This window comes from Oncorhynchus mykiss, chromosome 25 (assembly GCF_057628025.1).
Source record: "Oncorhynchus mykiss isolate SJ-2025 chromosome 25, ASM5762802v1, whole genome shotgun sequence".
NCBI lineage: Eukaryota > Metazoa > Chordata > Actinopteri > Salmoniformes > Salmonidae > Oncorhynchus > Oncorhynchus mykiss.
The window spans coordinates 65674975-65693893 of record NC_143046.1 but is presented as its reverse complement, the minus strand read 5'-3'; the positions used below and the strand labels follow the sequence as shown (position 1 = coordinate 65693893).

Genomic DNA, 18919 nt, shown 5'->3' with positions numbered 1-18919 from the left:
CCTTGCGAAAGTATTCGGCCCCCTTGAACTTTGCGACCTTTTGCCACATTTCAGGCTTCAAACATAAAGATATAAAACTGTATTTTTTTGTGAAGAATCAACAACAAGTGGGACACAATCATGAAGTGGAACGACATTTATTGGATATTTCAAACTTTTTTAACAAATCAAAAACTGAAAAATAGAACTGCCAAAGGGGGAGGAGTTGCAGTCTACTGCAGAGATAGCCTGCAAAGTAATGTCATATTTTCCAGGTCCATACCCAAACAGTTCGAACTACTAATTTTAAAAATTACTCTCTCCAGAAATAAGTCTCTCACTGTTGCCGCCTGCTACCGACCCCCCTCAGCTCCCAGCTTTGCCCTGGACACCATTTGTGAATTGATCGCCCCCCATCTAGCTTCAGAGTTTGTTCTGTTAGGTGACCTAAACTGGGATATGCTTAACACCCTGGCAGTCCTACAATCTAAGCTAGATGCCCTCAATCTCACACAAATCATCAAGGAACCCACCAGGTACAACCCTAAATCTGTAAACAAGGGCACCCTCATAGACGTCATCCTGACCAACTGGCCCTCCAAATACACCTCCGCTGTCTTCAACCAGGATCTCAGCGATCACTGCCTCATTGCCTGTATCCGCTACGGAGCCGCAGTCAAACGACCACCCCTCATCACTGTCAAACGCTCCCTAAAACACTTCTGTGAGCAGGCCTTTCTAATCGACCTGGCCCGGGTATCCTGGAAGGACATTAACCTCATCCCGTCAGTTGAGGATGCCTGGTCATTCTTTAAAAGTAACTTCCTCACCATTTTAGATAAGCATGTTCCTTTCAAAAAATGCAGAACTAAGAACAGATATAGCCCTTGGTTCACTCCAGACCTGACTGCCCTCGACCAGCACAAAAACAGCCTGTGGCGGACTGCAATAGCATCGAATAGTCCCCGCGATATGCAACTGTTCAGGGAAGTCAGGAACCAATACACGCAGTCAGTCAGGAAAGCTAAGGCCAGCTTCTTCAGGTAGAAATTTGCATCCTGTAGCTCCAACTCCAAAAAGTTCTGGGACACTGTGAAGTCCATGGAGAACAAGAGCACCTCCTCCCAGCTGCCCACTGCACTGAGGCTAGGTAACACGGTCACCACCGATAAATCCATGATTATCGAAAACTTCAACAAGCATTTCTCAATGGCTGGCCATGGCTTCTGCCTGGCTACTCCAACCTCGGCCTCTCCCTCACCAACTTCAAACATCTGCAATCTGAGCAGCTAACCGATCGCTGCAGCTGTACATAGTCTATTGGTAAATAGCCCACCCATTTTTACCTACCTCGTCCCCATACTGTTTTTATTTATTTACTTTTCTGCTCTTTTGCACACCAATATCTCTGTACATGACCATCTGATCATTTATCACTCCAGTGTTAATCTGCAAAATTGTAATTATTCGCCTACCTCCTCATGCCTTTTGCACACAATGTATATAGACTCTTTTTTTTCCTACTGTATTATTGACTTGTTAATTGTTTACTCCATGTGTAACTCTGTGTTGTCTGTTCACACTGCTATGCTTTATCTTGGCCAGGTCGCAGTTGCAAATGAGAACTTGTTCTCAACTGGCCTACCTGGTTAAATAAAGGTGAAATAAAAAATAAATAAAAAAATACAAATTTAAAATAATTTGTCAGCCATAGTCATTTCACGTCTCGCAAGACGCATGTGTCTCTCTGCAGCTTAATTGGTGTCTCGCTGCAATAATCTGAATGAATGTGTTGTGCAAGTTGATTTCCTCAGTCAGCTGAATGCACCGCTTAATTAGTTTATAGAACTGTGGTTACGTAAGTAACCTTCAATATCCACTATTAGCTGCTGGGACAAATGGAGTGGTAATATTAATGTGAATTTGGCTATAGCTTTTGAACAGTTGAAGCTATTTAGAGAATTTAACCACATTCCTGAATGCCAATACTTTCAGGAACGCGTCCATGTACGACGTACATAAACTGTGCAGGACTCGTTAGAAGGGAGGGTAGTGAATCTGTATGACTGGGGAAATGAATAGATTAAAGCATACTTCCTTCAAAAAGCATACTTCCTTCAAAAAGCATACTTCCTTCAAAAAGCATACTTCCTTCAAAAAGCATACTTCCTTCAAAAAGCATATAGTTCCTTCAAAACAGAAATTTGACATTACCTGATTTGACTTATCTTTGTGCTATATCTTTCATTGAGATAATGGCAATAAGGCCCGATTCAAAAGAATAAATACTTTTTACACATTTGTTTCTGTGATAGTGTCCTACATTAGAGATTGAAACAGTTTGATCATCCATGCTAATAGTATCTTAAATATTGTGTCTGAATCAATTTAAAATCATGTATGAATCAGTTTAAAGTCGTGACCCCCCAACCCCCCTTATTAGTGATATGTCATCATGCAAAATTCATACCAACTGTATTTCTGCCTGCTTGAACACCGAATAGCTCAGATACTCCTGAAAACATGAAATGACCCCAGGAATCGATAGAACATCACTCAGAGCTGTACAAAAACAATATAACATTCAAAATGGGTGAATCTTCTCTTTAATAGGGAGAGGTTATATTTGAAGTGTGTTTTACCTCAGGGTGAAGTTGGAGCTTCATAAACCCATGTCAAATGAGGTTTCTGCTAGTGAATGTGGTGACGGTTATGTGAGCAACAGGAAGGTAGTTGTCCATATGAAGTCTCAGTCTACACTACCTATTGGAATTTTCTCTCCTGCTTCTCATTATGTGTATGGGCCCCAGCATATGAGGACGCATAAATCAACTTAATTCAATCTGGCGGTTCCTTACACTAACAAACCTCCCCCTTCCTCTCTCCCCTGCAGTCTTCTGTCAGATCCCCTGTCTGAACGGCGGGCGCTGCATTGGCAGGGACCAGTGCTGGTGCCCAACAAACTCCACGGGGAAGTTCTGCCACCTCCCAGCCCCCCCTCCTGCCCGACCCACCCCCAGCAGGAAGGACGGCAGCCTGGCCGGACACAACTCGTCCTCCCACTCCATGTACACCCTGCCGCTGTCCAATCAACAAGGTGATCACCTAGCCGTCTGTCTGGCTGGATGGGACATAGGAACACAGTCTCTGGCCAGGTCTCCAGGACCTCCCCCAGCTAGGTCTCCTGTAGTCACACTGTGTCCTCCAGTTCTGCTGATTTTACTGCTGTCTTTTATTCATCTGATTCATCATGCCCTCTCAACTGTGCTGGTTTTGTTTCAACTAACTCAGGTTTATTTGTTGACGTGCAACGGCCCAGTTAGTAACTCTGCTGAATTCTACCTTCGTGAACCAGCAGTGAAAGTCAGAATGGGTTCTCAGTAGAATATGTAAAGGGGTGTTTCTTTGGAGTTCCCCATATTGTTCACACAGTGCTCCCTCTTATCAACAGAAGACCCTATAGTGAATTAGAAACAGAGCATGCCCTAACCATGAAGAGCCGCTAAAATAAGCAGCATTAGAGCAACATTCCCCTTTTGTCCTGGCTTCTCTTTGGCCTGCTGTAAGTAGAAGCAGAAGCTCTCTCTTCAGATTCTCACTTAGCTCCTTTGAATTCCATTCTCCATTTTTTCCCCAGCCCTTCCTGACTTTATAATGCTAATCTAATGACAGACCACATGTGTGGGTTGTTACATCACAGGGCAGGCATCTGCCTGTCTGTCTGACTGTGTCGAGAGAGTCACTACAAGGCCATGGTAAAGTCATGTGCTCTCTCTCACTCTCTGTAGTATATCAAACACAGGGCCTGTTTGTGGAGCTGTGATTTATGAAAGGGGAGAGTATGTCAGAATTCCTGGGAAATTCCTCGGCACATCCTGAATATGGATGTGCTCTGGTGTCACATGGACAAAGGAGAATGTCCTCAATATTACAACAGTTCTGCAATTCCTTCAACCTGCCTCGGGTCATAAACATATAATAATGGAATTCAACTTTTGTGTGTTTTAAGTGTCTTTTCGTTTGTACTGTATCTCAGTTAAGACCTGACTTTGGGAACACCCTTTGAGAAGCATCACTGCAAGGTCAGGTCCAGGACTGTTCATCATGCTCTTTCCCATGTCCAGACAGATTGGGCTCAATGTGTTTCTGCTGAATGTGGTAGTAGAGTGTTGCCTGACAGACTGTGCTGTGCGCTCTGTGTCCTGTCCAGCCTCTCTGCACCCATCCATGGTGAATGTCCACATCCAGCACCCCCACGAGGCTGAGGTGCAGATCCACCAAGTTGCCCGGGTCAAGCCTGGCCAGAGACCCCCCGCGGCTGAGGGGGCTCACTCTGTACAGCAGCGCTCCCAACCTGGCAATGGCATCGGCAATGGGCATGGGCACACCAGACCACACAACCGGCAGAACGGATATGTGGGGAGGTGCTTCCAAGAGACCGTTGATGGACAGGTATAGTACGGTCCGCTGAGTATGATGTTTTGAGTGGCACACTCTGAACACAGTGCATTATAGTTGATGATGATCTTAGCAGTCTTTTGGGGTGGAGACCAGGTTTGGCTTCCATGTGCCTTACCGTCCGTCCGGCAGGGCAGCATTCATGTCTTCCCTCCTCTGTCTGTCTGATAGTAGGTGTCTGGGACAGGAGGTCTGTCTGTGGCTTTGAATTATACTGCAGCCAGGATTTATAAGCTCTCAACACATTGATCATCTCGTGTTCCCCTCCCAACGCCCACAGACGTGTTATGAGTTAGGCTTGAGAGGGAGGACTATAAAGTGAGAGGCTGAAATCCAACCCACGTCTCAAACACAGAGCGATCTCCTTCACATACACACACACACACACACACACATACCACACTCTCATCTCTCTCACACACACACTCTATATCTCACATCTCACACATACACACACACACTTTCTATCTCATCTCTCACACACACACACTCTCTATCTCATCTCTCACACATAGAGAGTAAAGAGCAGTGGTGGTGGTTGGAGGAACCCATGGAGGTAGAAATCTGAGGAACGGCTCATTGGAACAGCTGGAATGGAATATGTGGAAAGGTATCAAACACATGGAAACCATGGAAACCATGTGTTTACGATACCGTTCCATTCCAGCCGTTCCTCAGATTTCTACCTCCACTGGTAACGAGAGCTCCTCATCGTAGGTTCTGTACAGGCAGCATCTGTTGGCTTGGCTGTGAGAGATGCTGTTATTCTCCCTTCCAACTCTAACAGTAGTGTCCTCTGTAGAGCTACTGCCAGCCCAGTGTTAGACTATGTGTTATCAGCTACTTGACACGCAGAGCAGAGAAAGTGTATGTTCGTGCTGGAAGGGATCTTTCATTGTCCATGCCATTTTGAAAATAACCTACAGTCAGATTCATGCCGCTCATTGGTCCTCCCCCCAAAAAAGAAGATCTCTGTTTGGCCTTGACTGACTTTACCAATTAGGTGTTCCATAGCAATGTGTCCTTAACTCTTTTCCCAAAGCTCCATGAGGCACCATTTGTCAGGCAGAATTCAGTGATGTTTGATAATAATATCTCCACAATTAGCCAAGTTCCTTAACGAGCCAAGCCAAGAGCAGCATTAGAGCTATTCCTGGTTCAGCCTGTTTATGTCCTCTGCTGTGGCCTAACCAATCTCAGATGTGTTCAGTTCAGCTTACTCTGTCCTCATTCAGATGAGAAGACTCACAAACTGCTAAACACCCACAAAAACACCCACAAAAACACACACACACACACACACACACACACACACACACACACACACACACACACACACACACACACACACACAGTCCAATTAAAACACGCAAACACACACACACACACACACACACACACACACACACACACACACACACACACACACATACAGTATATAAAGTCAGGTTAAACAACATGCTGTCAGAGTGGAAAAAGGAAAGGTGTCGGTGATGTGTCCTGTGTTGTGTGAGTGTGTTGAGATGTGTGTGTGTGTTGAAATTGCAGTGTGGGAAGCCTCTTCCGGGCCTGACCAAACAGGATGACTGCTGTGGAAGTGTGGGTGCCTCATGGGGCCTGAACAAGTGCACAGAGTGTCCAACCAAACCAGGTAAGTCCCCTTTACCCTCACATCCTGAACACACTAAACCAGTGAACCTAGATCCTCCCAGGCTATTCCTTCTGTTATGTTATGATGTGTTCATTTGGCTAAACAATGTATTTTACGTCAATCGTGAACCCGATCTATCTCTGAAATGAACCGTCAATCCCTTTAACAGTGGGGTGATAATTCAGGATGATTACTGAGTTTTGTATCCTAGATTAGAAGGATCGTGCCTCAACTTTTGGCATCACTTGTCGTCTCATTGTAAAATGTAGTTGTTTTCGCTTCTAAAAACAAAACAAGGCACCAAATGAAAACACATTTAGCATGACTGGCAGGAGTGCCACCCAGCCTGCCGTCAGGCAGAGAGAGAGGCCAGCTCTGCCTCTACTATAGCTAACAGAAGAGAAATGGACAGCCATGGTTCCTGACCAGAGCTGCCTGTGCTGCTGCTGTGAGGGTTTTGAGAAGCAGCCGTGTGCCTGTTGGGTGGTTCTTCCCCTCTCTCTGTGTGTGGAGGCAGCAGACTCTCAGTCAAGTTGTTGGCAGCGTTTCTTCATTATGTTTTAAATAGAGGAGCGCTCCGGGCCCCTGATGACCCCCACCCAAGGGCCTCCAGGCCCTACTGAAGCTCCCCACGAGGGTTGTTTGGTGGTTAGGAGGGACGGTCCCCACCCTGCTCTTCCCTGTTAATCCTATCAGGAAGAGGCCTGGCTGCGGTAGATGTCAATAGCCTGTCACAGGGTGCTGTCATAGCCCCTTCCCTGTGAAGTGTCTGTCTGCCGGAGCTCTAATCACAAGCAGACATCATCTCATCTAAGGTCCATTCATCATAGACGAACATCTATTTTTCTCTTCTCTCTGTGCCAGAATCTCTCTCTCTCTATCTCTTTCTTTCTTTCTCTATCTTATTCTCTCTCTCTTTCTCTCTCTCACTCTCTCTGTCTCTCTCTATCTCTTTCTTTCTCTCTCCCACACCAGCATCTCGTTTGACTCACAGATGTTTTCCTCTCCTCCGTCCTTTGAAGTGGGGAGAAACAGAACTATCCCTCCATTCTCTCATTGTGTAGTTGTTTCGGGGCAGCTTGGGCCTTGGTCCCGGGTCACACGCAGAGTCGCTGGAGATGAGAGAATGAAAGACAAAAGAGGGAAAGATGAAGCCACATACTGTATGTCCCATGCTGATTGGTGCATACTTTGAAGGACTTTATGGGGAATTACTTGGCATTCCTTTCCAGTCTTATGGTTCCCTGTATTATTAATATGGCCAGAACCCGCTTTAGCTGGCTTCATTATACTTTGTGTACTATGTAGTAACTTAAACAAGTGGACACGCGCTAATGAAGAGTAATCATTTTGTCATCCCGTACATCTGTCTTGGACTGCTCCCAGCCAGGTCAGTTGATGGCTTGATGACAAGTATCTGGAAACTAGTCATTTACCTCAATGAGAGAGGCTTGTGTCTCTCCTCTCCGAGCTTGTGATGCTGAGGTCATAATGCCCAGCTTGTTTTTGGGTGTGACTCACGCAACACCCGTCAGTTTATTATTGTTTGTAAAACATACAGGCCATTGAAAACAAGTGTCACCGCAACAGGAGCCTCTTAACAACATATTTTGTAGACACTGAGAACTATGTCGCTTAGCTGTTTAAGAACTAGTGTCGAATGTGGTTCCATTAAGGAATGCTAAATCCAGACCTACTGTTTCCCGGAACCTTTTAATGTCTCCTCTGCTCAGATCCAAGTGCCAGGATGTCTCGTTCTCTGTTGCCTATCTTGGCTTCAGTCCTGACTGTGATCTCCACACCATTCCCACGTTATTCTCCTATAGTTCTCCCTCTATCCAATGGGAGGGAATCACTGAACTCTCTGACTGATTCAGTGAAAGACATCAATCCAAGACACTGCCAGACTACTCTGTTGTTTTAGGCAGATAAAGTATTATTATTGTTATATGGAGTGGAGGAAGCCGCAGTGCGGTGGGGAAACCAACGGGTGTGTGTTTTTGGGAGGGAAGTTGACGTAATGGAGGTAATGACAGTGACACTGTGGAAGCCCCAGCACCAGCCCCAGCCCCGTTCAGCCCTTTAGGATCGAATGCACTATAAACCCACATGCTGCACATTTCAGTGAGTAATGAACTTCAGATAAAATAAGATCCTGGTCCATCTCTCCTCTCTCTCTCTGGTTCATATGTCCATCTCTCCTCTCTCTCTCTGGTTCATATGTCCATCTCTCCTCTCTCTCTCTGGTTCATATGTCCATCTCTCCTCTCTCTCTCTGGTTCATGTGTCCATCTCTCCTCTCTCTCTCTGGTTCATATGTCCATCTCTCCTCTCTCTCTCTGGTTCGTGTGTCCATCTCTCCTCTCTCTCTCTGGTTCATGTGTCCATCTCTCCTCTCTCTCTATGGTTCGTATGTCCATCTCTCCTCTCTCTCTCTCTGGTTCGTATGTCCATCTCTCCTCTCTCTCTCTGGTTCGTATGTCCATCTCTCCTCTCTCTCTCTGGTTCGTATGTCCATCTCTCCTCTCTCTCTCTGGTTCGTATGTCCATCTCTCCTTTCTCTCTCTGGCTCATATGTCCATCTCTCCTCTCTCTCTCTGGTTCGTATGTCCATCTCTCCTCTCTCTCTCTGGCTCATATGTCCATCTCTCCTCTCTCTCTCTGGTTCGAATGTCCATCTCTCCTCTCTCTTTCTGGCTCATATGTCCATCTCTCCTCTCTCTCTCTGGTTCATATTTACGTCTCTCCTCTCTCTCTCTGGTTCATATGTCCATCTCTCCTCTCTCTCTGGTTCATATGAGGCTGAGGCTGAGGCTGAGAGAGAGAGAGAGAGAGAGAGAGCGAGAGAGAGAGAGAGAGAGAGAGAGAGAGAGAGAGAGAGAGAGAGAGAGAGAGAGAGAGAGAGAGAGAGACCACAAGAAAAGGTCAACCAGTGTATGCTTATTTATTTTCCCTTATGTACTTTAACCGTTTGTACATCGTTACAACACTGTATAAATACATGATATGACATTTGTAATGTCTTCTTTTGGAACTTCTGTGAGTGTAATGTTTACTGTTAATTTTTATTGTTTATTTCACTTTTGTATATTATCTACTTCACTTGCTTAACATTAACTTAACATATGTTTCCCATGCCAATGAAGCCCCTTGAATTGAATTGAATTGAATTGAGAGAAAACAGCGCCAGACCTTATTTAAATTTCAGGCTTATGGCTGAAATGTTGAAGTGTGTCCTCTGACAGGAGAGGAGATGTAAGCAATTAGAGCTGCTTGTCCCCCTAGACTGCAAGATGACACCTGATTGGATGAGGCAAGGCCAATGTGGGGTATGGAGTTGATTGACAGCTAATTTGCTTTCAAAGTACAGTATATTGGGAAACGTACCCAATAAAGTGAATCCAGCTACTTGTAGATACAGTAGATCAGAACAATGATAGGTAGATCAGTGTCATTCAGACTGTTTGTTGGGGTTTTCTGCATTGTGGATCACTTTAAGTGAAAGGTTCATGTGAAAACTGATCTGAGGTACTTTAGAAGAAAAAGTGTGACTGCCTCTGCCCTGAGTGTGACCCTATGACCTGGTGCGAGAGTGGCATGGCTGTTTCTGACTTTAAATGGAGTAGCTGGCCACCCATAGTCATTTTATTTCTAAGTGGCCATCTGTACCAGTGTGTTCCATGGCTTATTCAATTCCATGAAGCATGGCTCCGGTCGTCTCCCTATCTGTCATTCCAGGAAGTCTTCCCTCCAAGTGACTCTCCCACTCCGGGTTGCTTCCCAGGGAGCAGGAACAGAGTTCCCCGGGGCCAACATAAATCACAGACACACCCACAGGAGCCCTGGCCTCTGGCCCTGGAGCCACTACCTCCCCAGGCCACCGAGGTCACAGCATGATGTCACAGCATGATGATGTCAGCCCTCTGCCCCTCCTTCCTCAACCCCGACCACACCAGCAGGCCCGCCCCATACTGAGGGAGCAACCTCCCTCTGACTCTACTATCTCTCTCTCATAGGAATGTTATTCCTGAGCATCAGATTAATCAAATAAGATGAGAAGGAGGAGAAGAAGGCCCTGTTCCAAATCACCCTACATGAGATCATCCCTTCCAGTCCCATGGAGAACTATTGAATCTGCCCATTTAAGACCAAAGCATGTGCCTAGTACTTTTTATTAGCAGTGATCAAACATTGAACACTTGTTAATGACCAACATCCAAACCCAGTGATGGGGCGACTTGTTCAGAACAACACAGACAGAGCTGAACATGTGCTGTAGTCCGTGCCAAGGTTCCAGGCTGCTCTCGCTCTCTGCCACTGCAGCCTCTCTCATGGTGATTAGACAGAGACGTTGCCATCCTTTGACAGGTTCTGATTCGCTCTGTGTTGATTTAGCTTAATGCCGGGTACAAACAGTGTGATGGAATCTATTAGCTAGACAGCAGTGTGGCTAATGGGGGCTGACTGGGCCTGACTGCGAGCAGGAATGCATCCCAATGCAGACATACAGTATCTATCTATCTGGCCCGGAGAGGACTGCTAAGTCCAAGGCACTGTGCCAGTGAGTTGGAGGCACATGGAAATGAAATCTCTGTTGCATGGCTGGATATGATACATGTTTAGCCTGTTCATCATGGGGTATGGACTATACCATTTCATCTCTTGGCCTCACCCCCAGTGGTAAATATTTCATGTCAAGTGGCAGCAGTGGGAGATTATGGAAGAATGTGTGTCTATTTAAATGGGAGGTCACAGCCACACCGCTGTGGGCGTCGTAAAGAAGGGAGGACAGAACAAAATTAAAAAAACGGTCAAACTACAAACAGATGCAAAAAGCATCAAATTATGTTAAAAACTGAGATAAATATAATGTTTTTGAAGAAGGATTAAGCCAAGCCGAACATGAGGGAGAAGCACTTTGCGACATCTCATGATGTGAAAAGGCCTTTATAAATACAGTTGATTTCATTTGATGAAATAAATGCCTTGATCGGACCAGCTGCATTGTCTTTATACAATGTCTGTCAAAACATGGTAATTGTCTGTGCCTATGAACACACAGCTGGGAATGTCATTTACCCCATATCAAACTCCAAGCTGGTATACTGGAGCTTTTTAAGAAAGCAAATGTTAGCTTTGCATGAGTGTGTGGTGTCTGAGGCTGATCTCATCATGGGGATGTTGATGTTAGGTCCATGTGGCTGTCTCGTCTCATCTGATGCCCCAGCGCTTGACTGGCTGGCAGCTGGGGCTTATTTACAGGGCTCGTGATATGGGCTGTGCCAGAATGGCAAACTTGGCTTGTGCCAATGAGACGTTCTGCTTTGAAAGCAAATGACTTCCCCTTAGCTGTTTTCTGTAATCAGTCGTTGGCCTGGAGGCCAGAGGGACATGGGTTCTTTCTCATCTTCATCTCCTTGTGATTAAAGGATTGTGTTGGGTTTACCCCTCCATGGCACCAGTTTGTCCCATGGCCGTCTGTTCTCAGTAAGCAAGTCGCTTAAAGGGTTTTAAAGGTTCTTGGCACTCATGTCTGCTATGTTCCTATAGAATGGCTAACTTTGGAATGGATAGAGATGACTGTCTCCCATCCTCCTGTGACTCACATCCATTCCCCCTCTCTGGTCTACTACTTCTTCTCAGGTTCTCCAGCTAGGCTCCGGGATAAGCCTGGGAGTAGGGGGTGACCCAGGGCAGGCCCCATGGAGGAGCAGTATATTGGGGTTGAGGCAGTACAGTACATTGTGGGTTCAGTACCGTGCTCTCAGCCTGTGATGGGTGTGCCTGGCACTCGTACGTCTAAGCAGGCGAATAGAAGCCTCCCTCAGGCCAGGTGGTCCACATAATGATTGCACTAAATTACCAATTAAAGATTTCTGTCAAGCAGAACCCATTTGACTAGGCGCGCTCCTTTCCCTTCAGACTCCTTCCCTCTCGCTCTTTTCTTACCTTCACTCCCCTTTTGCCTATCCTCCTCTCTCATTCCCTCTGTAAACACCCACATCTCAAATGGCCTATTTCAAAGAACGTGCTGAGTTAGCTTTGACTCCTGTTTTAGAGTAGGCTCTCAAAAGAAAGTGATGCCACCTATTAAGAAATGTTATGAGGCTTCAACTGTTTACAAGCAAATATTACTGGTTGCAAATAAAATGCCTGACACAATTTAGAGATGACTGGTGAAGTACAACAAATCAGTCAAGGGTGACAAAGTCTTTTGGTAAAGTGCAATGAATGAATGGAGGGGAACAAGTGGGGCCAACAGTCTGTGTCCCTGTACTTCCTCTTTGTAAAGCACAATGAAGATGGGCCAGTCTGGTCTCTCTGTCCCAGCATCCACGTAACCAAGGGGAACACTAATGATGCAGCGAGGTCACTCTTGCGTTTCACTGCATTGGGATCTGTGACAATGAACATTGTCTGGGTCAGCATGACGGCATGGCACGTCCATTCCACAGTGGCATTCTACCCACAGTAGGTTACAAAACATCCTGAACTAGCATATATCCTAGATACATAGCTTCCAGTACATTTCACTCTTTGGGTTTGCTGTCCATTATACTGGCCTATAACTCGTTTTCCCTTGTAAGGAGGCCTGCGCCCTGCCAGGCATCCCTTGGCATGTGCCCCTGCAGTCAATCAGGGCAGACTGATCCTGTTCTCATAGGGGTTCACACCCGCCTCGCCCACCGCCCTGTCACAACAGCTCATTACCCAGAGGCCTCTCTGGGGATTCCAGGGGTGCAGGGCGGGACCGGAATAGCCGCTTCGCTTTGACACGATTATCCCCGACCCTGACCCTGCAGGGGAGCTCCCGTCTGGTCTGATCCACTTCTGATCTGCTGTGTGAACCTGCAGATACTACAGCCTTACTGCCTCCTTCAGTGATCACTGAGTCACGTCATGACCAACAGTATGAACTCATACTGTTAGACTCTCACAACCACTCAGAACACAGATGGGAAAACACCATAAATAAGACAGATTGATGGCACATTCCAGGTAGACTACAAGATCTCCCCCTATTCTTTCTCCTCCCTGCGATATTGATAGCCTGCTGATGAACTGAGGTTCACCAGTACCACAAACGGAGACAACTTTGGCAGCTGGATCTGGAATCAGAATTCCACAAAAAAAATTCCAATTAACAGCTTGTCGCCTGTGTAGGAAGGAAAAGGAAAATAAATGACGGGGGGTTCCCAAACAAACAGAGGAGAAGGAAGGCTGACTGCAGGGTCAGCTTTACATCAGTGCTACACTGAGTAAAGGGCAGATGTGCTGCTGTGGCTGAGGGGATGCCGGACCTATTTGCACTGCCCTGGTGTCTAGATTGATGGGTTGTATGAGAGGGGCTCTTATCAGGTCCTGTTGACCCACCATCTGCTTACCTGCCAGACGGCCTGCGACACCACTGTCTGCCAGACGGCCTGCGACACCACTGTCTGCCAGGCGGCCTGCGACACCACTCTCTGCCAGGCGGCCTGCGACACCACTGTCTGCCAGGCGGCCTGCGACACCACTGTCTGCCAGGCGGCCTGCGACACCACTGTCTGCCAGGCGGCCAGCGACACCACTGTCTGCCAGGCGGCCTGCGACACCACTTTCTGCCAGGCGGCCTGCGACACCACTGTCTGCCAGGCGGCCTGCGACACCACTGTCTGCCAGGCGGCCTGCGACACCACTGTCTGCCAGGCGGCCTGCGACACCACTGTCTGCCAGGCGGCCTGCGACACCACTGTCTGCCAGGCGGCCTGCGACACCACTGTCTGCCAGACGGCCTGCGACACCACTGTCTGCCAGGCGGCCTGCGACACCACTGTCTGCCAGGCGGCCTGCGACACCACTGTCTGCCAGGCGGCCTGCGACACCACTGTCTGCCAGGCGGCCTGCGACACCACTGTCTGCCAGGCGGCCTGCGACACCACTGTCTGCCAGACGGCCTGCGACACCACTGTCTGCCAGGCGGCCTGCGACACCACTGTCTGCCAGGTGGCCTGCGACACCACTGTCTGTCACTCCCAGGCCTCCAGATCAACACCCTGCAATCTGCTGCAGCGTTGCCTGAAGATAAACGTCCCCTCAGGGCCCACTCAGCCGGAGAAGAGCCTGGAGGGAAGAGAACATGTTTTCATTGGTACTGGTGGCGAAATTCCTGCTGTGCTCCAATTGACGTTATAGATACTGTGTAAGAGCAAAGATATTGAAGGTACTTATGGAGCTCACATGTAGTGTGCCATACTGTGTGCATATTGCAAGCTATTAATGAGTGTGTGTGTGCATACACTACCGGTCAAAAGTTTTACAACACCTACTGATTCAAGGGTTTTTCTTTATTTTTACTATTTTCTACATTGTAGAATAATAGTGAGGACATCAAAACTTTGAAAAAACACATATGGAATCATGCAGTAACCAAAAAAGAGTTAAACAAATCAAAAAATATTTTATATTTGAGATTCTTCAAATAGCCACCCTTTGCCTCGATGACAGCTTTGCACACTCTTGGCATTCTCTCAACCAGCTTCACCTGGAATGCTTTTCCAACAGTCTTGAAGGAGTTCCCACATATGCTGAGCACTTGTTGGCTGCTTTTCCTTCACTCTGTGGTCCAGCATTCTCGCAACCAGTTTCATGGGGTAGTCACCTGGAATCCATTTCAATTAACAGTGTGCCTTCTTAAAAGTTAATTTGTGGATTTTTTTCCCTTCTTAATGCATTTGAGCCAATCAGTTGTGTTGTGACAAGGTGGGGGGTATACAGAAGATATCCCTATTTGGTAAAATGCCAAGTCCATATTATGGCAAGATCAGCTCAAATAAGCAAAGAGAAACGACAGTCCAACCTTACTTTAAGACATTAAGGTCAGTCAATACGGAACATTTCCAGAACTTTCTTTAAGTGCAGTTGCAAAAACCATCAAGCGCCTTGATGAAACTGGCTCTCATGAGGACCACCACAGGAATGGAAGACCCAGAGTTACCTCTGCTGCTGAGGATAAGTTCATTGGCGTTACCAGCCTCAGAAATTTCACCCCAAATAAATGCTTCACAGAGTTCAAGTAACAGACACATCTCAACATCAACTGTTCAGAGGAGACTGTGTGAATCAGGCTTCTATGGTTGAATTGCTGCAAAGAAACCACTACTAAAAGACACCAATAAGAAGAAGAGACTTGCTTGGGCCAAGAAACACGAGCAATGGACATTAGACTGGTGGAAATTTGTATTTTGGTCTGGAGTCCAAATTTGAGATTTTTGGTTCCAACCGCTGTGTATTTGTGAGACGCGGTGTGGGTGAACGGATGATCTCCACATGTCTGTGATTTATTTAGAATTCAATGCACACTTAACCAGCATGGCTACCACAGCATTCCACAGCGATAGCGATACGCCATCACATCTGGTTTGGGCTTAGTGGGACTATCATTTGTTTTTCAACAGGACAATGACCCATAACACCTCTAGGCTGTGTAAGGGCTACTTTACCAAGAAGGACTGATGGAGTGCTGCATCAGATGACCTGGCCTCCACAATCTCCTGACCTCAACCAAATTGAGATGGTTGGGATGAGTTGGACCACAGAGTGAAGGAAAAGCAGCCAACAAGTGCTCAGCATATGTGGGAAACTCCTTCAAGACTGTTGGAAAAGCATTCCAGGTGAAGCTGGTTGAGAGAATGCCAAGAGTGTGCAAAGCTGTCATCAAGGCAAAGGGTGGCTATTTGAAGAATCTCAAATGTAAAATATATTTTGATTTGTTTAACCTTTCTAGCACATGTGGAACCCCTCGACAACATTCCGCTGAACAGGCAGCGAGCGGAATTCAAAAATATATTTTTTTAAATATGTAACTTTCACACATTAACAAGTCCAATACAGCAAATGAAAGATAAACATCTTGTTAATCTACCCATCGTGTCCGATTTTAAAAAATGCTTTACAGCTAAAGCACAACAAACAATTATGTTAGGTCAGAGCCAAGTCACAAAACACACAGCCATTTTTCCAGCCAAAGATAGGAGTCACAAAAAGCAGAAATATAGATAAGATTAATCACTAACCTTTGATGATCTTCAGCAGATGACACTCATAGGACATCATGTTACATAATACATGTATGTTTTGTTCGATAATGTGCATATTTTTATCCAAAAATCTCAGTTTACATTGGCGCCTTACGTGCAGTAATGTTTTGATTCCAAAACATCCGGTGATTTTAGCAGAAATACTCATAATAAACATTGATAAAAGATACTAGTGTTATTCACAGAATTAAAAGATAGACTTCTCCTTAATGCAACCGCTGTGCCAGATTTTTTTTAAACTTTACTGAAAAAGCATAATCTGAGAATGGCGCTCAGAACCCAAAACAGCCAGAGTAATAGCCGCCATTTTGGAATCAACAAAGTTAGAAACAACACCATAAATATTCACTTACCTTTGATGATCTTCATCAGAAGACACTCCCAGGAATCCCAGTTCGACAATAAATGACTGATTTGTTCCGTAAAGTCCGTCATTTATGTCCAAATAGCCACTTGTTGTTAGCGTGTTCAGCCCAGTAATCCATCTTCATGAGGTGCGAGCATTTCATCCAGACAATAAACTCAAAAAGTTCCATTACAGTCCTTTAGAAACATGTCAAATTATGTATGGAATCAATCGTTAGGATGTTTTTAACATAAAACATCAATAATGTTCCAACCGGAGAATTTCTGTCTTCAGAAAAAGCACTGGAACGCGAGGTAACTCTGTCGGGAGCGCGCGTCATGAGACCGAGGCTCTCTGCCAGACCACTGACTCAAACAGGTCTCATGAGCCTCTCCTTTATAGTAGAATCCTCATTCAACTTTCAAAAAGACAGTTGACATCTAGTGGAAGCCCTAGGAAGTGCAACCTCATCAATATCTCAATGTGTACTCGGTAGGCAAAGCTTTAAAAAACTACAAACCTCAGATGTCCCACTTTCTGGTTGGATTTTTCTCAGGTTTTCGCCTGCCATATGAGTTCTGTTATACTCACAGACATCATTCAAACAGTTTTAAAAACTTCAGAGTGTTTTCTATCCAATACTAATAATAATATGCATATATTAGCATCTGGGACAGAGTAGGAGGCAGTTCACTCTGGGCACGCTATTCATCCAAAGGGGAAAATGCTGCCCCCTATCCCAAAAAGGTTAACACTATATTGGTTACGACATGATTCCATATGTGTTATTTTATAGTTTTGATGTCTACACCATTATTGTACAATGTAGAAAATAGTAAAAAATAAAGAAAAACCCTTCAATGAGTAGGTGTTCTAAAATTTTGGAACGGTAGTGTATATGCTGAAAATGAGATCAAATGTACGTATGAGATATCAACATTCTTTTGAAGGCTTGTCAATTGTGTGGTTCCGCTCACAATCTGATGAACTAGAAAAGCTAAGAATGGTCTGGAAGTCACATGAAAAACATTCTCTGCTCTTCCGCTGGATGTAAAGGGAGTGAATACACTACTGTCCCATTATGTTGAAATGAAAAATCCACCCTAGCCAGACACTACTAAATCATGAAGAGGACCGTTATCCTTTCAACATGTGTCTGATGATATTCTAGGAGACTCTTCTCCTGCGTCTCCTCTTTCACCTTTCCATAACTGTGAAATCTGTGACTAATCACTTTGATTCTGTCCAGCAATCGGCTCTGATTACCCCCTACCTTCCCCACAAGTGAAGCCTCAGTCCTGGCCATCTGATATTGAGAATAGCCTCCTTCCCTGTCCCAACAACTAATTGAGCATGCCCTGCACCCTGACTGGGTGCCGCCGAATGAATAATGACATCATGTTTTCAGGCCTCTGTCAGCAAGTGTATGGCCACGCCGGGGGCATGAACAAACACAGAGCGTTATTTACAACACCGCTTCTGTGAACCTCTAAAGTACCTCGCTGAAGGACATGCTACATGAGGAGATTGTTATTGTTATATAGTAGAACAAGCAAGAAAAAATATGCGCAGCATCCTCGTAAGAACCCCAGTAAACCTACATTCCTCATCATTCCTGGCGTGTACACATGAAGCATTAGTCTGGTGTTTAAGTGGATTTTCGCCGTGGTTGGTGACACAGGTCATGGCTGTGGCATGTGTTTTCTCGAAACAATTTATGATATACAGGCTCTCTTTCACTGTGTATGTGTCCCCAGGGCTGTGGACCTCTGGGTAATATGATTAAAAATGACGTGCGGTGTTGATGATTGTGCGTGATGGCAGTGCTGTCGTATAACTGTAGTTAATGGGGATTCGTTTACATGGCAGCATTGTGGTGTCCCGCAGGGCCCAGCTGTGGGTCCCCGTCTCATTTCTCCCCCTGCCAAGCTCAGCACATCTGTAACTTATATGCTCCCATGCTACACATGAACCACCTCCCTCCCTCCCTCCCTCCCTCCCTCTGTGTCATATGGATGCAATGTTTTTTAAAGTAGACAAGCAGTGTGATAATTTCTCTTTCTCTAATCAGTGCTCTCACTCATCACCTTCTTTATTTTCCTTTTCCCGCAGCGTATGCAGTGATTGCGAACGGACAAGTGGAATGCCCTAAGGGTTACAAAAGGATGAACATGACTCATTGTCAAGGTAAGGGGAATGAAAGATGTCTTGTTGTTTGATTGTGTTTAGTAATACCAATAGTGCCTGAAGAACTGTCATTTAATTTTTTCTCATAGATCAAATCAAATCAAAGTTTATTTGTCACGTGTGCCGAATACAACAGGTGTAGTAGACCTTACAGTGAAACGCTTACTTACAGGCTCTAACCAATGGTGCTGGGGGAAAAAAGGTATATGTGTGTGTAGA

At 45.7% G+C, this 18919-nt stretch overlaps 1 protein-coding gene across 1 annotated transcript in view; it reads left to right on the top strand.

The window, feature by feature from the left end:
- Nucleotides 1–18919, top strand: part of LOC110505531 (latent-transforming growth factor beta-binding protein 2) — a 162842-nt gene that overhangs the window by 99222 nt on the left and 44701 nt on the right. Inside the window, exons 6-9 of the mRNA XM_036962678.2 lie at nucleotides 2873–3076; nucleotides 4190–4431; nucleotides 5986–6088; nucleotides 18626–18700. Of these exons, the coding sequence (XP_036818573.2) occupies nucleotides 2873–3076; nucleotides 4190–4431; nucleotides 5986–6088; nucleotides 18626–18700 (624 nt within the window). The remainder of the gene's footprint in view (nucleotides 1–2872; nucleotides 3077–4189; nucleotides 4432–5985; nucleotides 6089–18625; nucleotides 18701–18919) is intronic.